We start from the raw sequence: 23,886 nt of genomic DNA on the forward strand, positions 1-23,886 counted from the left end.
CTACTGTATTGTTAAGTTTTTTAAAAGTTATCATTCTTTTGGCATGAACGAAGTTACGGGTGCCCATGTAACACACATTTTCCGTGGAAAGATGTTGCGCGCGACAATATAATACAACTTATTTCTTAAATACTCATTATTTTTTAATGTCTTTTCATAGATGTCCAAATCAATTAAAAGTTCTTATGTTCAGATCTCAAATACAAATAAATACATAAACTTTTAATATCCTATTTAACTATGGAACTCCAGTGCAAAATACAAAATACAAAAAATACAAACCGATTTAAGTTATGAGTTGCCTGTCTGTCAGTCGCTTTTATTAAGTCAAATTAGACAAGGACAAAAAACATACACGAGCAAGGCGGGTCGAATTAATCAATTCAATATCCTCCTCCGAGTGTACCTAACGTTGGGGCGAGCGGCGAAATACATCTGACCTCTAGATGTATTTGGATACCTGTCTTATTAGTATGCATTAGCATTAATAGAGCACTAGATTAGAGGCGTAATGCTATTGACAGACCACCTCGCTTAGATCTACCTCTAAACTGTATAGTGTACACAGTAGTGATTAGGTTGACACGTACGGAGTCTATCGGATTTCTAGTTTTATACTGCCCATGATATTAATATGTGACGTACTAGGTATAGAATAGACTAAATATGTTATTTTTTATTATAGCGGCTACCGTTTTACATACGTATATAAAAAAACAAGTGTATATAGCTATTACCGTTCAAGACATATAGCCCTGTGACATACGGACAAACGGACGTTTCGCTTTTACCCTTTGGATACGGAACCCTAAAAAGTAAGGCTTTAATATATAATATAACATTGAAGCGAAGAGTAGAATATACCTAAGATTATTTATAGTATACGAAGCCATTTATTTCATCATCTAGCTATGTATATTAGTGGAACGGCTGAATTTAACTCGGCAATATTTACTTACATTTTATGATCATGAGGTAACATTTATATTTCTCAGATATTTACAATCCGATTACTCTTATCATGTTAGGTATCTATACGCAAAGATTATTTAAATCGAACAGTATTGAAGTGGACTTGTATTTTATTATTTACGCAGTTGTGCTCACGATTGCAGTCTCATTATTATACGCTACCAATCATGGTTGTGGTTTAGTTTAAGTTAATTTTGGATCTGTGTATGGTCCGCGTAAAAGTGCTAGTCTGCTCTGAATATAGAGATGAATCGCGTCGCCATAGCGAATTGTATGACTACACCTGCTCGCAAAAACATCAGAGCGGACTAGCAGTTTGACGCAGATCATACGTACCTACCCACAAGAATTGCTACAAGAATCTCAAAAATATTAAAGTATCTGCGATTTTCTAACGTCTTATACTCGTAGAGTTTTGACTTGAAAATTAAAAAAGATTAAATTTAAAAAGCTAATATTCGAATACATAAGTCTTGAACACGAAAGTCACTGAATTTCCAGGACAGGATACAAAACTTTACAATGGCTGACAAATTCTTGAATTTATTATAAAAATATTTATGACTGTTTTATTTATTCCCTAAAAAAGAATTGATGTTTTATATCATGGTAAATCGAACCACTTCAAGTTTATCATTCAATCTTAAATCCACTTCTGTATATCAAACACTACAAACGTATGTCTCGCTTGTTTCAGGATATTACCAGCCAGCGGGGCCGCTAATAAAGGAGAGCTCAGCGGAGGCGGAGCGCGCGCTCGCCAGATACCATCCGACACCACATTACCACCCGCCACATCCATCGGTAAGTACTGGCATTAATTAGTCGCTTATTTGTATGTTCGTGAACCAGCTTGCACTTCGCCCGATTTTATGCGATTAGCCGTAAGCAGCGATTAGACGATTTGGTGCCAAAACGAGGAGTGCCTAAGTTCAGTTCTCACGATTAAGAAATATTCCTTTTTATTACACAATTAGGTTCGATTTATTTTTATAACATTGAAATAGCAAACGAGCATGCTGTCTACCTAACTAACTCCATTTAAGCGAAGGTTCTAGCTGAAGCCGATCACAGATGCGTAGCTACTCCTGAGGACGAAGATGGGTGCCCATATGTAAGTAAGCCGGCAACCACGCCCTTTCACTAAAACGATATTGTATGCTAGAAATAGTGTGACGGTGGTATTTCTGTAGGTAAAGCAATTATATAAAGCAGTTTTATAAGTAATTATCATTTGAGTATTAAATAATAATAATAATTAAATAAATTGTGCTATTATAAAGTAGAAATAACCTTACAAAGATACACAAAGAGTAAATACCTACCTTAATTTAATATTCCGTGTAAGTTAATAAGACTTAGAAATTATCTTGTAACAAGAAATAAAATTTAAAAATAATTGTTTGTTGTAGTCATGCTAATCCTAGCCCGTAACAACACAAGTAAGCAAAGTAATTGTTTTCTTTTATATTGAAATAACTACAAATATTATACAAATGTTAGTTCGACTGTGAACTTACGGCCGTAATTAGTAATTAATCTAGCCAATGCTTTGAACACCAAGGATTGAAATGTAACAATTTTTGCTTACCAAAACTGTGAAAAGTTGATCTTTGATAAGTATAACATTGGATTGGTAGATTATAAATAAAGGGGATTAAACGACACTTGACATATCCTAAAGCTCGTTTCTTATAAAATTCGGCGGACTTTGATCATTACATCGACGTGCCAACTATAAGTAGCAAGCAGGAAAATCCGTAGCCAAGATGTGTGGAGTACAGATTATAAATCCACGAATACTTGCTGTCTCAGCCTAAGCCATTCGACACAGTGTGTACTTGTATACCTCCGTCTGGCTCCCAGCACTTAGGAAGTCTGGCTTAGGCATGATTTGAGACAAAAGAAACATACGCTACGATGGATTGTGAAAAACGAAAAAAATGCGAATTGCGCACTCATTTTGGACGATCTCTTATAAGAAAGTAAGAATTTCGTGCCAAATTTCTTGTACAGATCTTATTTTCTTTGATCGAGGAACCATACAAATACCTACTACTATGATAAATTCTAATAATCATACTATTCAGAACTGCTGTAAGTATTGATAAAGTCGTGTAATTACACGACTTACTCAAGATATTGTGATGTTAATTATAAAGTAGCGTAAAGTATGCGATTCGATAGAAAGGTGCGCCGGTTGACTTTCACATAAGGCGAACATCTTATTCTTAAAGAAGGGTAACGCATCTGTAATCGGCTTTAGGTAGAGCCCCTGATCTATATGGTGTTAGTTATTCCACCGTCAGACAGTGACAGCTTACGATGTGGTGGACTTTATGCTCGTTGTTTCAGTCAATTTTATAAAATATGTTATTTAACTGCATTGCCGCAAACTCCCCATTATTGCCCTTTCAGGACTAGATGAACAAAACCCATTTACAAATACCCAGAACAATCTGATCAGAATTCATCATTTAGACATCCGTCTGAAAATAAACACGAAATTTTCATAGTAAAACTTTATGTTTTACATAGAATTGGTCCATACATATACCATAGCAAGAAAAACTATGTCTATGAATGTTTTATATACCTATGTAGGTTGTAATCGTAGGTGTATATCGTAGATCAATTGCCGGTAAAACAACCATTGGAACGTTAAGTAACCGAGTTGAACCCAACCGAACGGTTCTGCGTTGTAATGGCTACATTTATCGTGTTTTATATTTTACGAGCACAGCTTACAAGTGAGGACCACACACCATACTCGATAAAGAAACATTTACAACAGACCATTCATAGAGTTCAATGTTAATTCGTAACTAATGACTTTACCTTAGAATGTACATAATATTAAGAAGGCTTATAAGTTACAATGTATGAAATGGCGCAGCAATACGCCGTCTTCGTATCATAAATATTGTACTAAAAATTTCTTTTACAATAAAAACATGAGTATTTTACCATCGAGCAAGATATAAAATATTAAATTGGTGCCTCAATGTATATAAATGTATTATAAATCGAAATTCTACAACCGCCTTAATAAAAAGCGTCTTAGTTTAGAAGCGTATTCTGTAAATCTCTGTATTCTAAGCCCGTTAACTGTTTTTTGCTTACACCTAACGGTACTAGCCTTTAATGTAAACAAAAAGCAAGTTCTCTAATTACTGTAAACCGCTTTGTGTAAATCTTAAATCTTAGCAATGCCAAACGGAATTAACCGTATTTATTTATTGTTAACTTATGGTAAAAATAAGGTAACGTAAAGTATCGTTGAACGATATCCAATAACGTTTAGTTTTTGATATTATATTTTATTTATTCTAGTCTTTTACTCGTACTTTAAATATGTTGCGTGTTAAATTTAAATAAATGTTAAATAATACGTATCTGAATATTCAAGATAATACTGGCACTAAAAAAACTGGAAGAGCAGTAAAAAATAGTTTTTACAAAGCAGCGATTCAAGCAGCTGCATCCTCTTGTGTTTTTTACATCAAAAGGATTAAATGTTGTTATTAAAATTAAATAAATAACACTTTAAATACGAAAAGCGGTTTTGTTTCAAAAGTATCGTATTTTTAAATTGCATTTATATTTAGTACTCGACTGCACGTATATTATTCTCTATGGAAAGCCAAAAATGTTTTCGTGTTTTAGTATTGCTGCTTTTTTGATAAAACAAGTTTAAGAATACTTAATAATAAACACTAAACAGTTGTAAATTACGAAATTTTGAGGTTTCTTGACATGTGCTTCCTCCCTTCCATAAAATATGTAGGCGCCAACTTTTTTCTATTATTACGTGCTTCGCCTCGGCGCGTCGCGTATCAAATGAAATACTGAATTAATGTGCCGCCCGGAATCTTTAACACAGGGATGGGCAAACTTTTTCGTAAGCGGGACAAGATTTACAAAAGTATTCTATGGGAGACCAGATTTCCTGTAGTTATTTATTGAAAAAATAATATATGTATGTATTTTTCGATAAAAATATTTTATAATAATCACAGGTTTCTACAAACTAAAATAAAAATATTTTTTATAGGTTATTAAGTAACATATGCAATGCATACCCAAAAGATATATGTAAGATATATGTAATTGAACAAGTAATTAATTAAAAAATCAAAAAACCCGACTGCCCTATAAAAGCTGAAGTAGAATTACCAAAAACGGTGAAATAGGCCTTTTATTATTTTTATGCAGAAAGCCAAATACAAAGTTTCATAGTAGGTATCTGTAGGACTACCATGAGTTTACAAAAGTATTACTCGCTAGCGACTGCGTAAAATAAATGTATGAAAAATTGTACAGCGCCTCTGGTGGTTACTCGTAGAACTAAAATCCGTAGTGACGTAACTCGATACGTAAAAAACCTATCGAAATCAAATCGCTAGCGAATGTCATTATGATCTATGGCCATACAAATTCGGTCCCATGAGTCATTAATTTGACAGACGTTGTCAAGAAATACCGTAACGATAGTAGTTATGTTATTCACTAGCAAAATGACAATAGTTTTCTATTTACCATTTCTATAGTGGCGTTTCTATGCCAACTCATGGTAATGCTACTGCTTCAAAATCAAAAGATGTTCAAACAATATTATCCTATTTTATGTATCCTCGTAGTGCTCATTTACGCTATATAAAGAACCTGTGAGTAAAATTCCAGCACACTAATGTTCAGCGGTTTCCCTTTGCGTTGATCTTTATCACAGCAACACTACTCATTTAGTCAGACAGTCATCTCGATGAGTTATATATATGTATATATTATAAAATGTATGTATAATCTGTTATGAGTTCCTTTATTTATTTATATCCCACTCGATAGGTTTGGTTAACTTTTTTTAAAACGTGTTACTATTTCGCAAACACAATCCAACATTTACGCTCCATAAAATATATAACTTTAGTAATTCAAAGTTCCGGTCATTATTTTACCTCGTAATGGTAGAATTTCATTATTTTTATCCAACAAGCCAAATATAAAATTTCATAGAGTTTGCTTCAAAATTGACGATTGTTTAAATTAACTTTTAACCCTTATTTTACCTTCTACGGGGTTAATTTTTCGGATGTAGATAAATAGGTGTATCCTTGTTCCTATCTAGGAAGCCAAATACTAAATTTTGTAGCAGTTGCTACAAAATTAAAGAATTTCAAAAAAACAGTTTTCCCCTATTTTACCCTTTTAGGGGTAGAATTTCCAAAAGGCCTTTCTTAGTACTTATTTACGCTATATAGCGAACCTTTGTGCAAAATTTCAGAACTCTAAGTTGAGTGGTTTAGGCTGTACTTTGATTTCTAAAAAATGAAAAAGTCATTTAGTAAGTCAGTCAGTCAGTCACCTTGCTGTTTTATATATATACAAATATGTTTTTATAATCTCCGTTTTATTTCCTTTCATTTGATACCCTATTCGATAGGTTCGGTTAACTTTTTTTTTTAAATGTGTTACTATTTCGCGCCAAAAATCCACCATTTTATTTATTTTTTTCTAACACCTATCTAAGGACACTCGGGTCATTGAGACGTATATAATGTCACCTTAACTGTCGAAATTTATCCAGCCGTTTGTTAGATCCGATCAAATAAAGAAAGACAAACGTACAAGATACGCGCGAAAAACATAACCCTTCCTTGGCAGTCGGGTAAAAAGGAATACATATAAAATTTAAGTTTGATGAAGCTTGTATGAGACATATTTATATTTCGTGATATATTATGTTATTTTTAATGAGTAGGTAATATTTTCTATGGATACTCGCGGGCCGGATAGTAACCGTTCGCGGGCCGGAGTTTGCCCACCCCTGGTTTAACCAGTTGAGGGTTAATAAATATTTTTCACAGTATTTAATGGATCATTGAGTATTTATTTATGTAATTTATGGGACAAATTTTGAATTGATTGAAAGTATTTTAAGAATTTCTACTGTACAGTTTTTCACGCTAAGCGATATTTTATGCCGGCGTGGTTAAGCGTTATTCTTAAGCGTTGAAATAAATTATTGTATCTTTACTTTAAAGGCTATATTTCTTACATTAAACTTTTTTTTTTTTCAGTAACAAAACATGAACATATTAGAAGAAAAAAAATATTATTAATACTTATGTATTAATATTATAAGATTATTTTTTAGTTCAATCTTTGAATCTAATTGATCGTTATAGATATTAATAACGCTAAAAATATTTTTCCTCCTTCACTCTTTTAGTTTGTGTACCCTGACTCAGTGTTAGTAGTAAATACAAATACTCAAATATATATATCGTTATTTTCCTTTTCAACAGATGCTGCATCAGTATGGATCGCCTTACTACCCTTCGGATCTCTGTTATGGACGATATTACAGGCCACCCGGCTCGTATCATATGCCACCGACACAGCCTGAAGCCCAGGTAATTATGGATACCTTTTTTTTTCGCTGCTCGCCACACCGTCTGGTGTGCACAACGGTATGCGACCACACATACCGCCGTCCTTCCCGGGGTCGCTGTCTGGGCGGGTCGAGCAGAAGCCTTTTTTAGTCGCCTCTTACGACAGGCAGGAGATACCGTAGCCCTATTCTGGTCCCGGAACATCAGGGACCAATTATGGATACCTACTCACAGATAAGATACATGTCTATATAAATACTACGAAAATCTCTAATGTTAAAGATATATTATTACGTGCTAAGGGTAAGGAAGAAGTACTTCTGTTTAATTTTTCTATAATATAGGAGTAGCAGACGAGTAGTCACTCGTCAATGCAGTCGCATTCACTTTGATGGGAAGTGGCTGCTGCCACCCATTGACATGTGTAATTAACCCCTGAAAGGATTAGATTCCTACCTGAGGTCGGCCTAAGCTGAAACTCATCGGAAAAGTATGTCTCCACACCCTTCAAACCAGAACACATCAGCGCTTAACACTGATTTTAGAGTTGAACCACAAAGGTTTCTACCACCTTCGCTTCGTGCTAGTATCTATCAGATACAATGCAACTGGTCACATGTACAAAATCCAATGTCTCTTTAAATTACACTGACTAACTAATGCATAAACAAAAACAATTAGCACACCATAGTACGACAAAATTTCGAATTCGATACACGATTTTGTAGGTCATGAATATTAATTTGTTTGTGGAATAAAGTTGTTTTTGTTGACATTCTGTACAATATGTAGAACCATATACCAAAGTAAACATTGGTTGTCGTTATATAAAACTCATTTATGAAATGTCTTTTTAACACAATGGTGTGGATATTCAAATGAGCACAATTAAATGCACATATTCAGTGGGTAGGTACTTAATCTTTGAACTTGGTCACTTTAATATTCTTTTGAGTTGACGTATAATATTTCTTCTGTAATACTAGTGTTATATAACAAACGTATGATACTATCCCCATTATATTATGATTTGTATGATTTCTAGCTATACATGTAATTGGTTTCTCAGTGACTGTCGGTACATTTGTTTGCTTGCTTGTCTAAGTATCCCCGAAGAGCATTTTATAGATATAAACAACAAATTAAAAAAAAAGGTTTTAAGATTTTTTTTTTCATGAAACAGACTGCAATTTCAGCATGAAGGTGGTAGAACCCTTTGTGTTTCGACTCCGGCGGCACCACCGCCACACCTATTTCTGCCTAATAACAGCAGTGTTAGGCGCTGCTGTGTTCCGTTTTGAAGGGCGTGGTAAGGGAGACAGACTTTTCCGAGGCGTTCCAGCTTAGTCCTCAAGGGTAGCGGCGCATCTGTGGCCGACCTCAGGTAGGAAAATCTAATCCTATCTGGGGTTGATTGCAGATGTCCATGGGCGGCAGTAGCCACTTACCATCAGGTGGACTGCATGCTCGTCAGCTACTCCAATATTATAAAAAAAAACATTATTAAAGACGAAAAAGTAGCTATACATTTTAGCCCCAACCGGATACTTAGTCGACGTTCCATTTAAGTGATGAACCTACATATATCTAACAATACAATCACTACTAATTGCGTATTAATGATCGTCATACACTTGCAGGGACATTATCATACAAATGGGCCGCATTTTTGCATCCAGTTTCACCCAGCAATCAGACCATGCAGTCTTATAATGGCGTTATTATATGCGTTTTACATGTCGCTTACATTCCCAATGTGAGACGTAAAAAGGATGGCGCGTCATACAAAGTGAATACGAAAAGTGAGAAATATACGCTTCTGCATAAATACTAAGGTTGCCACTTTTTTCGAAAAAACTTATTCTTAACTTATTTATTATACATACATTGTATAAATATAGAATTTAAAGTATATAGTAGAATCTAAAGTTCATTTCTCAGAAGACCGTGTTATTTCGTTTTGTGGACTCTACTCTCAAAGGTGAAATTTTTCGGCGACTTTAAACCTAAACTTAATAATAAAAAAATAAAAATAAGTGCGGGTCGCCAAAAAGAAAACGGTATTTTTGGGCATGTTTCGCTTAAACGGTATTGTGTAGGCTGTTCATATTTTCATTTACGTCTATGGCTTCTATGATAACAAATTCTAAAAATAAAACTGCCGGATGCGAGTGTGACTCGCACTAATTACTTCGTTATATATTTTTTTATATATGGACAAGTACATCACAAACAATTTTTAGGGATTCTTGTATTCATGACGTATTTACTCGGGTTTTTCCCCGAAACATTTGATAGTAACGATTTCGGGGAATCCTAATTAAATTTTCTGTAATCAAAATATGTGTAGGCATCGTCAAGAAATACCCTACGTATTTTTTGTTGGCCATATCAGTTCAGTATTGCTTTTGCCTCTGATTGAATAACACATTTTTTGCATTCTAAATATTGAAAGAAACGGTCTTTTTTATTCTTTAACAATACCTAATTTTACAGGGGCCTATGTAAGTATAAAATCCCTCTGTAAATTTTTCAAATATTTATCTATTTTCGTTGGAGGGATAAAGAAGGCCCCGTGAGAGAGACAGTCCAGGCTTGGTACCCGGTTTTTCCCTTTGTGTACAGAAAACTAAAATGATTTTGTCAGTCTAATTAAAAAATGATTCTTGTTTCAGATGGTCGGCGTGGGCAGCGAACCGTACCCGCCGCCGCAGTACTACGGCACCCCGCCGTGCTACCAACATTCGCCGCAAAGAATACCATACGTAGGTCAGTATCGACGTCAAACTATTACTGTGCCACTGCTGAGAACGGGTGTCTCAAAGTGAGAAGCGTTTAGGCCATAGGTAGTCTACAGCGCTGAGCTAATGCGTATCGTAGAGTTCACATTTCACACATCCTTAAGATCTTTATTTAGAACTCTCAGGATTGCAGTGTTTAAGCAAGTATTAAGTAATTTCTATGAGGCACCTTTGTAAAGTCCGTTTCGATTGAAAGAGGTGCGTGCCTGGGATCAGATCTCGGACCTGTCTACTGTTTTAAATTATTGCTACTTGTATGCATATTATCTTTTTTTAACACAAGATTAACCGTTTAAGTTATGATCTGCACCAATCGAAACACTACAGCGCTTTTATAAAATAGAAATAAGTGGTAGCCGCCCTAGCCATATATGGAGTGTTCCATCTCCTGTATATTTATATTATTAATGGCCTGCGTTTCTCTACGGTTACAATAGCGGTTTATCACTATATCAAGGTTCCGTGTTCGATCGCCGGGCAAACACATCCACACGAATTTATAATTTCTCGCACCGCCTCTCCTCAAAAGCTAAACACCTTCCACAGCGGTGATACTAGTTGAAATTTTTAGATTTCTCTAGGAATATCTATAAGTATCCATTTTGAATAAATTATTTTTGGTTTTTATTTGGTTTTTAATCCAAGTTTTGATTTTCGTGTCTATACAGAGCACTCACAAGACAATGTGTGTCAAATCCATCAACAGGATCGCTGAATCTCCATTGAACAAAATTTAATTGAACGAAACAAAGCAATCCTATTCACCTTGCACATTTTTGGTGGAAACTCAAAGCGCAATTTTTCATGAAATTTGTTCTATCCACAGAATACCGCGGATGCCCGTGCCCAATGAACGCGTGTCCAAAAAACGTCCTTATTGGGCCCGCTACTGGTAAGGCCCCTACCGGTGGCGGCCCAGCGGACGTTCCTTCGGCCCTCGCGCCGCCCGGGGGCGCCTTCCGAGCGAAGGTGCGGGCGTGCGCGCTCGACTCCGCCGCCGACACGCACGGCAGCGGCAAGGTATGGAAACACACTTATTATTTATTTTTATAACTAAAATATTACGTTAAATTTCCGTGTTTATTTTTAAAGAAATTTTAATGTTAGTTAATTGACCAATTTTTGATGTAGCGTTTAAATTTATTTGCATTGTTGTCCCTGTGTTGTGCATGTTTGTCATAATAAATGAAATAAATTAATATAGACACTTTCATAATATTCAAAGGCGTAGATAGTTTAACAGTCCTTGCTATGCATCCATATTAATCTTTTTTATAAGCTTATAAATTCTATTATCCCTTGTTGAAAAATATGTAATATTTTTTGTAATAAGTTGCACTAATTAAAGTATCCTCTTTAAGAATAAGTAATTTACCTTTAATTACGTACATTAATAACTCAACTGGAAATTAATTAAAAACAACAGTAGGGAACTCCTTAAACAACAAGAATACTAGCGATTCGGTATAAATATTCCAATCAGCATAAACCAAAGTTACGACACACATACTAGTTGTTCAGAACAGTGCAGACTGCAGAGCTTTCCAACTTAATCAACGTTGCTTTAATCACATGACACATAAGCTTAGCTCCGAGCGAAGTTTATTCGACTACGTTATTAACTGATTGCATCCGAAATGACCGCGTGACGTATTGGCAGATGTTTAATTTGATCTTAACTGGAATAGTTCAGATTCCATGCCATTGCCATTTAAATTAATTGGATTCGAATATCACAGTTGAAATAAGAAACATATTTTAACAAACATTACGTTTGTGCTTGTTATACTCAAATGTAGAATGTTGCTACCTATCTGTACAAAATACTTACTAGCCAATTGTAAAGGCGGATAAACATAATAAGATAACACAAATAAACCAAGTGACAAATGATGAAAATGGTACTTGAGCGACTATTACAGATAGGCCGAATAATTAAAACACCTAATAATAATATGGCTTAAGTTCCAATCGTTTATACTTTTTTGAGGTGTCTTGAAATAAGTTAATTAAATATAACAATTACTTTAAAAATATAAATATGTTATTGTTACAGGATCCACCGTTAGAGCCAGAACCACCGGCCGCGGCAGACGCGCCGCATCCTTGCCCGTTGCCGACCATCGGCGGAGCGTCTCCTAAACGCGAGCTGTTCGACCGCGACAACATGCGGCTAGCGGGCGATGTGCCAGGACCCGCCGAGGCCCTGGGACCACCTTCCCCGGCGCGAGGCTCTGCCGGAGTGTGCACACCGCAACCTCCACCCGTTGCCCCGCGACGAGCCCGCCTCGGCAAGGCCATGGCGAGACGATCTCTAGCGGGAGACGACACTGGTCTCCTCCTTAACGTGCCACAACCGCCACCAGCACATCACAGCGACGCGGATGACGATGTCCTCGCAATATCGCCACCTATTTGCGCGCCGATCGACTTGTCATCGTCCGACGAACGATCCACCCCCCTTGTGGATGTCAAGAAGGAGAATGAGGGCCCCACATACGCTGCACCTAGAAAGGCAGACGCACAAGCTCTCAAGGAGCATAATTCTTCAATAACCTTAACAGATGTACCTGACGTCACGGACGCAGCGAAAGCGGTCAAGAGAAGATATTCAAAACCTAAGTTAGAGATAGAAATGAAGGATGTTCAATTAGATACTGTATGTAAGACGAATGGGATAGGGGAACACGTTAAACTACAAAAGCGGAGAAAAGTTTCCGGAGAGCAGACTGAAATTATAAGGACGGAAACTGTTTCAAAGGAGCCTAGGAAGAAATCTGTACAAAGTACAAAAAGAACGCCGAGGACACCTAATACTGAAAAGAAAACGAATAAAAGAAAAGCTGAAGTAGCTGAAAATGGACCAAAAGCAAAGAAAGTATTAATGGAAACTGATGAAGAGCAGCGCCTTAAAAATAAAATATTGCCTGATGATACATTAGTGACTAAACCCAAGACCAAAAGTGCCCTTTTACTCGATAATCTCATTAGAAAAAATAGTATTGATAGAGTTGATGCTAAAGGTTATTCATCGGATAATGAATTAAACCCTGCAAAACTATTCCTACCATCAAACGATAACGTTGTAAAGAAAACATTAAATATTAATAATAATATTGTTGAAAATACCACGTCCGTCAATGGAGTACGGCCCAAAACTATCGCCGCCGTAAGTCAACATATAGAGAAGAAGCTTGCATTCAAAAATGCTTGCAAAGTTGAGAAGATTGATTCTAAAATAACGCACAGCTTGAAATCAGTATTAAAAACACCCACCGACAAAGCAAACTTCAAAGAAGAGCGTAAATGCATAGTTTCAAAAAGTGATAAGCCTTTGGAAGAAAATAACATCGGGAACGTTGCCGTTGAAAAAAGTGATATAAACTCTAGTGATACGTGTAAAGCAAAAAATGATCAAGAGAACAGTAGTAGTGTTAATGTTAATGAAACGAGTAATGTGGCTGAGGATGTAATGAAAACCAGTAAAAAACCTGTAAACCCAAAATCGATTTTAAATAAATCGGAGGAAATACAAAAGCCTCCCGTCGTTGAAAAGCCTGAAGAATCTCAAAGTACACCTAAAACAAATGTTGAGAGTCAAGAGTGTACGAATAAAGAAACCACAAAGCAGGTTGAAGACAAAATAACAAATCCATTAAAATGCGATGAAGCATTGAATAAAACCAAAGCATCAAATAAAATCGACAAAAATGGAGAATGTAAAGGGAAGAATGTGGAGAAGTTGGTGAAACTACTGGTTTCAAAGAAGCAAGCAAAGATCACTGAGGAGGAGACAGAAAAAGCGAAAGAAGTGGAAAAACCTCAACCCGCGGAAAAAGAAAAAACAAGAACTGAGAAACCTATTCCGAAAAGATGCAAACTAAGTGAGAAGCCGGGTGAAATGAAAGGAAAAAACGTGGAGAAAGTAGCCAAGTTGATGGTGTCGAAAAAGACTGTTCTAAAGACGAATGAAGCGGCTTTGGTCGTTGAGGACGCCTGTGCAACCCCTCCCCCGACTATGGGGCGACGGTGTAAGAGACGGCGGAGTGGAGGGCGGAGGATCCGGAGGGCGCTGGCCCCGCTCACCCCGCCGACGTTGCAGCCAAGAGCACCACCTCGGTGGAGCAACGGCTGGAACTGGGATGGAGAACATTACATTTCTAAAGTCTACCTCAATGTAAGTTTAATGTTCATAATATTACTGTAGTTTTTTTAAGATCTTTTTTTACTTAAAGAAAACAAATTGAGTCATTTGTATATTGCCAAGTAACCACATATTTTGTGTAGATCATCCATAAATTCATTATTCAATTTATAGACTTTTAAGCCCGCTCCATATTTGCTACATAGGTATGTGTGACCTACACTACATATGATATGATATGTGTCTCCCTTACTCTCTATGACAATATTTTCAAAATTATTATTCGAAGTCGTTTCGCGCTCTACATCCTTCCCCTATAACATAAATAATTAATCCATTGGTCTATATAAAATGTACCTATAATAGACACAGGGATCAGCACATAACCAATATAAGAAGTTATTCTATAACATTTAGTTTAATCAGAGATTAATTAAAATTATATAAATGAAAGAGAACAATGAGTAATGCACGGATATATGTATACGCAGAACGACTCCCGCATGGACCGCACGGCGCGGTGCTGGTCGCGCATGACGCACGCGAGCGGCGACCGCGTGGCGCGCGGCGACTGCGTGTTACTCCGCGCGTCACTCGCGCGCGCGCAGCCGTTCGTCGCGCGCATCGCTAGCCTCTGGGAGAATCCTGATGATGGTGACTATTTTATGCTGTTTGTTACTTTTAAGGGAATCCAAAAAAAGAAGAATGTGTGTGTGACATACATAGATACGTCGGTGAATTTAGATTTCAATATTGGGTTTCTAATTTAGAATCTTCCTCCTTTATAGGTATACCAATAATGGATACTTTTCAGCGATCTTAATAACCTGGCAGTCATGACTTTCATATTTAATAATTGCAATCTCGCTCGATGATAAATCTCCAGATTGCAACTGACAATTATAGTCTCGGGAATTTCCCTCGTAAAATTTAGTGTAAAATTAGTTTTAAAGCGATCGAAAAACAAATTATGTAAGTACTACACGTGACCATTGCTGAATTCACCGATATGTGGACAGCCGAACCTCAGTAATATTTGTATGAAAGACGACTACTTTACACAAACCCACAGTATATTCCCTGTATCGTGGGTATCATGAACACACAATAAAACTAATACACAAATATCCAGAACCTATATCAGATTGATTTGTTAACCGCTCCGCCACGCAGATCTAAAAAAAATGTTACAATGAGTGTATTTGTTCCAGGCGAGATGATGGTATCACTAGTGTGGTACTACCGTCCGGAGCACACGCAGCGCGGACGCACGCCGCAGGACGCGCCGGACGAGGTGTTCGCGTCGCGACACCGGGACGCCAACTCCGTCGCCTGCATCGAGGATAAGTGCTACGTGCTCACCTTTAACGAGTATTGCAGGTGAGTTATAGTCCGCGCCAAACTTCTAGTCCTCTCTGCAGTGCGCAGGTTTAGTTAGCAAATACTCCGTAAGGGCACACTAACGCAGCTATGTACCCGTGGGCGAGAGCCGGGCAGCGAACGGGTGCCGGAGGGGTCCCGCGCTGCCTTCGTCCCGCTAATATCGAAAATTTGCTATCGCAACGCGACTCGTTTGTATATTCGGAGCGGACTATCAGTTTATAGACTTATAGACTTATGGAGTATGTTACATGCTCACCTTCAACGAATACTGCAGATGAATGGTTTTGAACTAAAACTTCTGCACGCTTGACTTGGGGAGGAAGCTGGCGAATGCGTGATGAGAACGTTACGAAATGTGTGATCTAGTTTTTGACTACTTCTTTATGCACGCTTGCCTTGGGGAGTATGCTAGTGAATACGTGAGCGTTACGAAAAGTGTGTTCGGGTGAGGCGAACGGATGTTGAGAGGGATATTAGTCATATTAGTGACCTAAAGCACACTTGTATTTTTATAGTATAGGAGTAGCAGACAAGCGGGCAGTCCTGATGTTAAATGGCTACTGCCGGATACATCTTCTATCTTAGGTCGGACACAGATATGCCGCTACCACTGAGGACTAAGCTGGAATGTCTGGGATAATTGTTAAGATTCCCCCCATAGTCCGCTAGGGATTAAACTGTCCTATTCTATTTCCAGGTACCGTAAACGGCTAAAGGCATCGGAAGAGGGCATACACATGGCTCCGTGCATCGTGCCGCCCCTGCCGGCGCCGCCCGCACCCCCTGCGGCCCCCGCGACCCCCGGGGAGGCCGCGCCCCCCGAGGCCGCCGCCGCCACCCCCGAACCCTACAGCGACACGCGGCTCCCGCCCTCCGTCGCGCCCGACCTCGTGCTCTTCTGCCGAAAGGTCTACGACTTCAGGTCAAAGAAACTCCTAGCGAACAAGTGAACCTGCGTTCCTAATTACCTGGGATTTATATGTGATTGTGTGACTCGGTGTATCTTAAGGACTATGACAGGGTTGCCAACTACAAACAATTGGTCTTCTGGTAAGACTGTTAGCATCGTTTATTGTGCCTCGTGTGTTAGTTATAGGGTTGCCGACTAAACCAGCTTTAAAAGTCTTGCTTTTGAAAATCACTTGTAATAGCCACTTATTATTTGGAAAATGAATTCATTTATATTGGATTTAGCGTTTACTCTTTTTTTTCTAGCTATTGTCTATGAAACTTGATAATGGCGGAATAAGCTATGATAAAAAGCATTTTCCGTACCTAATTTATATTATTTTTTCATATTAAATTGTTCATTATATAAAAATACAATTTATTTAACCAAGATCCTCATTTTAAGCTATATATTTCAGAAAGCAATATTTCGTAGTTGGCAACCCTATTTACGTGTGAACACCGAGGCTTGACGATGTCCGATCTCGTGCGGAACCCGCGAAGATCACTCCAACAAGGTGCCCTAAAGGACGTTTCCGACCCCGTAGTGTTTCAAATCCTTATTAGTACAAAGAACTTCCCGACGCAAACGTAGTATGTGTGATCTATCGCCGTTAGTGAAGCTACGTTATATTATTTATGATATTTGAGTTGCCGTTCGGTTGCGTTGCTTGTATTGTGATTTGTCGTAGATGATGTCTCGTGTTTAGCCTCTTCGGTTCCACGATTGATCATGAATATAAATAATTTTATCGAAGGATGCCTTTTATAATATATAAGTAGATGTAAGAATCATGATGAATACGCATAATTGTGAATAGATTACGGTTTAATTTGCTTTAGGAACTCCTGCGTCCTATTTATTCTCACTTCTCTAGTAGTATTGATTTAAGTATGTGTGATTTCACATTTAATTTTATTTCGCTAATCGAAAGGCATTTATTTGATTACAATTTTGTAATTATTGTTACTATGTTCTGAAAATAGACGTTAATTGCTACTTTCTGAAAATTGTTTTATGTACGTACTGAATGTTCGTAGTCGTTTGATTTGGATTTTTCTCATTGATTTTGAACTTCGTCAAAATATTGATACAATGTAATAATATGTTATGGGTAAAATAAATTGAATTCAGCTTTTTATACAGACTATTGTAAGGAAAGTAGTAAAATGTTTATTTACAATAATGTAAAGTTATAAATATTGTCTATTACCAATCCCCTAGCTCCATCCATAGTGCTTACCCATAACACGTTAGATGTATGTGTAATAAAATTATAACAAATTTTAGGATGGTGTTTTACAGTAGATTGAGGTAAATTTTACCTTTATATTTGTCGTACTTCTCGAACTAAGAACAAATTTCGATGTTTGTGTAAAAAGCTTGTAGCTTGAAAACTTCCTGCGTTTTTTTACTATGGGTGTACGTATCCAGCGTAGGTTTTGTAACATCTATATAACTAAATAAATCGTCTACTCTGCCTTCAAAGGAATTGATTAAAATCGCTTTTTGGCCCGAATGCGATTATCCAAAATTGGCCATAACAATTGTCATCGTACATGGTTTTTTTGTGTTTAGATTGTTTGCACTGTACCCATTATTTTCCGAAGACTGAATTTCTTGGAAAGCATGTAAAGAATTCAAAAAATGATTTACGCGAAAACATAAAATGCATCGTAACATTTCGTTATCAACCAATATTTTACATTATTGAAAAATAACAATTGGGAACACTTAAACATATTTTTAACGTAATATTAGTGCATAGATGTAACAAAAACACTTGTGTGTTAAATAAAGAGAGTATTGTACGACTATTATAGTGAAATCTCTTTATCATTAGAGATTAATGTCCAAATACACAAACGCTTCTCAACCTTGAGTATGAGGTAGGTATTTTATAACACAAAAATAAATTACAATGCAATGCAAATACTATATATACATACATTGTTTGCGTCTAAACAACACTCGTACGCACACTTACTTCCTAATCAATTTGCGTCGCATTTGTGTATTTGGCCGATAATTTTTAAGTAGTACGGAATATACAAATAAAGAATATATTTAACGTTATACTTCCCGCGTGGATGGTTATAAAAGGGCATTTATCCGTTTGCAATTTGTGTAGATACTTACTTTCATTCTTCTATTTCCTACCACTCGTGTCTTTGTACTGTTGTTGGCTATCTTTCGGTTAATGTTATTTTTATGTTGTACATATTCTTATATTATTAGTTATACTTCCAAAATTTGTTATCTTTCCAGTGAGATAATCCGGTTGAATTTATTTTAAGAAATCATGGTAACTTATATGGTAACTTTCTTTTACTTTTATAATTTTATTTTATTACAATGTCTACCAAATAGGGAAAAAAACTGAACCCTTGTCAATAAACCATTTACAATAATAGATTCTAAGTGTAAAAACTTATTTTTAACTATTAATTTTAAAATCTATCTACTTATCATCACAATCTCACTGGTTGTCTATTCCAAAGCTTAAGTTTTCTATTTATATTTCTTTTCACTGCTTGATGCCAAAAAATTAGCTGCAAAAATCTATTACTCAGTAACAATGTAATAAATACCAATCTCTTTCTATTTAGGTTATGAATGGCAATGGACTGTGTAGGTTGCAATATATTTTAAAAGTGACAAGCAATTTCGTGTACAGTACAAACCATTTTATGGTTTCACCACTAAATTTTGAAAATCAAACGATATTAAAATTTTAAACTATTTGTAGAAAGATAAGAAATAAAACAAAATATACAATATAAATTATTTCAACATAATTTGAGCGATTTTGAACGTCTTTGGTTTCTTAGATTATTTTCACTTGCACAGTCCACTGGCATTATTACTCATTATTAATTAATTATAGAGTTAATGAGTAAATTCCATAATAATAACTATTGCTATAAGTGAGCTCTCCCTTGCTTGTAGTTGGATTGTTTTATTAATAATGAATGTTACCTGGTACTCCGCAGTTGCAACCTTCTTATAGTCAATGATGATTTTTAGTTTTAGGTTTACTAATAAGAAAAATACCTTGTTTTTATTATTTATTTGTTTCAATGGAAATTATATAGGTATATTTTTATTATTGTAACCTACATAGTTACGTTGGCTGTAATTTAATATTGATGTAAAATTAATATATGTATTTTTATTTCAAACTATCTTTTATTTCACGTTTGATCTCCAGTCTACGACCCGACGATCCAGGATCCCAAATACAAAAAAACTAAAGATAATTACTACGTTTTACACTCACGCAGACGTCTCTAGTTCCAATTATTTTACCCGTCGAAAATATTTCTTTCAAATGTAATATGTATTCCCGTGATGGAAATGTTGCTTGGGAAATGTGAAAGAAATAAATGCAAACGCGGGTACTTATAAAAGTCAATTGATATCAGTGGACGGCAAGACGGTAGAATTATGTCAAACTATGTAACAAGAGCAAACCGTTCACGCGCAGTTGTTAGTAAAACTATAGATATATTATAATATTTTAAAAGATAGGAAAATACATTAGGTAAATAATCGTGAGTAAAATTTACATTAAAACGCCGATCTTACATGTAAGTTGTTTATTATCAACTCTTGGAATAACAGTATCACGTTCAGTAAGTATACACATACATATGTATTTTAAACATATAACATAGACATCCAATAACAAGTAATTACCTACTTACTAAAATTTTATTACTGCGCGTCAATAGATACTTAATAAGGCTTATGAGTATAAGAATAATAAATTTTCCATTTACATATTTTGAGTGTGTAAATAATCTTGATATAAATCCATAAAATGCCTTTCTAAAATACTAGCGTACTCAGACTATATGCCTAATATCCCCGCTGGAAGGAAATCAGCGACCAACTGTGGGACAATAACCGATTAGTGCTGATGATCATTATTTTCCTAGAAGCTTAATTTTATCAATTAGCTGTTTGTTATTTATATAAAAAAAAAACATTATTTATAATGTACGTGCGTATGAAATAAATAAGTATAAATGGTATACTCATTCGCTCGTCTTTTTCATTCCGCCTCAAGCAATTACATTTTAAGCTAATTCAATTATCCAAGAATTCGAAGGCGAGGTACTTATTTGGCAGAGCACAACACTCATTACATTTTTTGCTCAGACATATCATGTATTTTCTTACATTTATATGACAGTGAATCTTTAAAAACAAGATAATGTTTAAATAGAAGCAAGTTACTATTATAATGCAAGTTACCTAGCAAACTCCAGATTTTGCTTGTCTACATTTTCATATTATAATGATAAATATGATAATAATGAATATGAAAAAGTAAATCCTGACTTATCATAAAATTAACTAAAATATAAAATAGTCGCAAATCAAACATTTTATCATAGTAAAATAGTAAAGAAAGAGTAGTAGGTTAGCTAAGGCTGCTCGGCGAGATAATTACCTACTCTTGCAGTGATGCATAGGATTGTCACTTTTATTTTTAGTTAAATATTATTTGCGTATTATGACAGCACTAGGGTTTAAATAATATAATGAATGTTGTACCAATTCATAAATGGGTTGTAAATAAAACGTTTTAAATAAATATAAAATACATATTTAAATAATTATAAATTGGACACAGAAAAAAAAGCTTCGATTCCTGAAAGTACGGAACGCTTTATTGTTCGCAGTTAAAGTAAAATAGATTCTCATCCTTATATACAATTTACGCAAAAAATACTTTTAGGGAAACATGGGCAGGACATTAAAAATAAATTAATCTTAAATAGCTTTTTTTTCAAATACTGGGTAAGCATTATTTTAGCAGTATCGCAATATACCTATCTAAACACCTTGTATGACGAGTACTTTTATTTACTGTCGTGTTACACATTCTATACGCTTTGTTAGTAATTACATACCTTGTACGAAGTAAACACATCCATAATCGGAACAATTACATATGTGTGAACTCAAAGGCTAAATTCAGAAAACAATGCGCGATTATACTCGTAGTGCAGCCCGTACTGAGGCAACCCCCGGCCACTCTCGTCTATTTGATTGTGTGCGTAAAAAGTGAGTGCTCACACGGCGCCCGCTACTTACGCACACATTCAAACCGGCGTTGCCGATTCGTATGAAGCTGTGCTACTACTCTTTCTTTACTTTGATTTCATTGAAGTACGAAATAAAAAAATACATAATGTATAATATAATCCAGTTTTAATTTCTTTCTATATAGGTATGTACAAATTTGTCTATACAAATATATCGCGTCCCTCAATTGTGATGTATTTATTAATGTCGCACGTTTATCAATGAAGTGCATAAATAATTTAAGTACCTACATATTTCGGATTTTTAATTTATTTAAGTAAACATACAAAAGGGTGAGACACACAAAATTACTGATTAAATATTGTCGGTTTATGCTACACTTAATAGCATTTGATATAACGTACTGTGGAATTGTGCAACTTACTATGGTACTTAGAACTATATTTATAATGTTATTGAGCTTAGTTGGGATAATATCTGAGCTGTGGTTCTTACCACAGTATTGTTACATTTAAATTGTAAGCTAAATCATTCAATAGTACTATTAGTAGAATTCAGCAGTATAAACTATTTTCAAAATTAAATACCTCATAAAGCTTTTCACAGCTTCATCAATACATAACTAATCTCATACCTTTACAATATAAATTGTAAGATACTACCACCTCTGATACTACCCCAACTGACCTGTTTATCTAAATATCTGATGCAAATATATTTTTGAAAACTTGAGCAATATAACCAAGTTAATTCTTGTTCTCCTATGCACATAAATAATTTATAATATATGAAAATGATACATACCTACCTTTGTATGTCCGTTGTATTATCATTTCAAAACAACTAAGCAATGTACCCAACTACATTTTTAATAATTTCTATAAAATCTCAGAACATTTTACAATAAACATGTTTTATTAACATAGCTTGATCTACTTCCGTTTATATTTGTAAAACATTTGCATAAAAAAATAAAAAGTATAGCTCTAAGGCTGACCACACATTTACTAGTATTATTTAAACTGCTAAGTAGATGCCTAACACCTTGGCAATGCCACTTCAATTGCTAAATCACTGTTAACCTAAATCTACCATTTGTTCAAGCAATAATAGCAAATGTGTCCTCAGCGTCAGTTAATCCTAATCAAATGCAATAATATATAGGTGTCTTAACTAGGCCACACTCTAAATTGGATTAATAAGTGTGTTCACGACATCCATTTGCTACCTACACATTTTCAAATAAAATTACAGTATTCACTGGAAGCCTAAAGCGTCCACACACATGGGTAAACAATACATAACATAGAACACCAATATTCATATTTGAATAACATTAATATATTGCTCCAATAGGTACATGTAAAGTCAGATACTGAAGTGTAAATTACAAGCCTCAGAAATTACAACAGCTGTTTGTTTTGCGGGCAGTCTTGTAAAATGCTTTACTGTGCATAGACAGACTGTCAGACTTAGCCACCAGATCGTCCAACTTTTCACCTCTTTCTAAAACAGCCTTTATTGTATCATGTAGTATAATTTTTGTTTCATCCAAGTCAGTTTGGATCTTTGTTAATGCATCAGCTTCTTGAGGGTTTTGGTACTTAGCTAAGTACTGGGGTAGTACTGGAAAGTCAACTGTGGTTTCATTGGCTGTTGCCCAACTGTTAGGTGGAACACGGGCTGTAAACTCATCAAGTATTTTCGTTATGAGTGTGTGTGCTACCCTGCTAGGATACTCATGGTCAGATATGAACACACCAGCGAGGTTGTCTGCCCTCACATACACTTGCAACATGTATTCTCCCTCCTTAACAGATTGTCTTGATGCTTGTTGTGTCCTCTCTACTATAGTTTTACTAACAAATGTCATAAACTCTTGAACAGATCCCCTTTGAAAAAAGCTGAAGCTCTGCAAGTCATAAGCTGCCTTCAGAATGGTAGCATTGTTTACTCCTTTGTAGAGAACAGCAAGCGAGTATACTCTCACCATTTTAATTTCAAAAGTCTGTTTAATACAACACTGCAATGAAACAAAATAAATGTAAATTAGAATATGGACGATTATATTACAAAATAGGTCAAATCTTTTGTAAATAACTATACTGAATGGTTTTATAATGGTTCTAGTACCGTAATATATTTAATAGAGTAAGATTTTTTTACGGATTACTAAGTTTTGTATGT

At 35.6% G+C, this 23,886-nt stretch overlaps 2 protein-coding genes and 1 long non-coding RNA gene across 6 annotated transcripts in view; 1 reads left to right on the forward strand and 2 right to left on the reverse strand.

Annotated features, from left to right (window-relative positions):
* The window catches only part of LOC140742224 (uncharacterized), a 368,528-nt gene extending 348,705 nt beyond the window's left edge, over positions 1 to 19,823 (forward strand). For all 4 annotated transcript variants that reach the window (XM_073073420.1, XM_073074917.1, XM_073075594.1 and 1 more), the window contains 8 exons: positions 1,670 to 1,776; positions 7,278 to 7,385; positions 10,040 to 10,133; positions 10,992 to 11,185; positions 12,222 to 14,342; positions 14,801 to 14,963; positions 15,521 to 15,689; positions 16,390 to 19,823. In XM_073073420.1, coding sequence (XP_072929521.1) covers positions 1,670 to 1,776; positions 7,278 to 7,385; positions 10,040 to 10,133; positions 10,992 to 11,185; positions 12,222 to 14,342; positions 14,801 to 14,963; positions 15,521 to 15,689; positions 16,390 to 16,642 — 3,209 coding nt within the window. In that variant the 3' untranslated portion in view covers positions 16,643 to 19,823. The remainder of the gene's footprint in view (positions 1 to 1,669; positions 1,777 to 7,277; positions 7,386 to 10,039; positions 10,134 to 10,991; positions 11,186 to 12,221; positions 14,343 to 14,800; positions 14,964 to 15,520; positions 15,690 to 16,389) is intronic.
* A 402-nt stretch (positions 19,824 to 20,225) lies between these two features.
* On the reverse strand, positions 20,226 to 21,644 carry LOC140748470 (uncharacterized). The gene is made up of 2 exons (XR_012102974.1): positions 21,582 to 21,644; positions 20,226 to 21,494 (listed from the first exon to the last, which is right to left on the reverse strand). It is a non-coding gene; the product is annotated as an uncharacterized LOC140748470 (long non-coding RNA).
* A 203-nt stretch (positions 21,645 to 21,847) lies between these two features.
* Positions 21,848 to 23,694, reverse strand: Ykt6 (YKT6 v-SNARE homolog). Its single transcript, XM_073080542.1, has one exon. It carries the CDS (start codon positions 23,690 to 23,692, stop codon positions 23,096 to 23,098), a length of 597 nt encoding a protein of 198 aa, XP_072936643.1. The 5' UTR covers positions 23,693 to 23,694; the 3' UTR covers positions 21,848 to 23,095.
* Positions 23,695 to 23,886: the final 192 nt, after the last annotated feature.

This window comes from Epargyreus clarus, unplaced genomic scaffold, assembly GCF_041222505.1.
Source record: "Epargyreus clarus isolate Ecla_fem2 unplaced genomic scaffold, WU_Ecla_fem_2.2 ptg000001l, whole genome shotgun sequence".
NCBI lineage: Eukaryota > Metazoa > Arthropoda > Insecta > Lepidoptera > Hesperiidae > Epargyreus > Epargyreus clarus.

What these genes read in the sequence shown, in the direction of transcription:
- Ykt6 (XM_073080542.1), bottom strand. Translation starts at nt 23,692, where the DNA reads ATGGTGAGAGTATACTCGCTTGCTGTTCTCTACAAAGGAGTAAACAAT.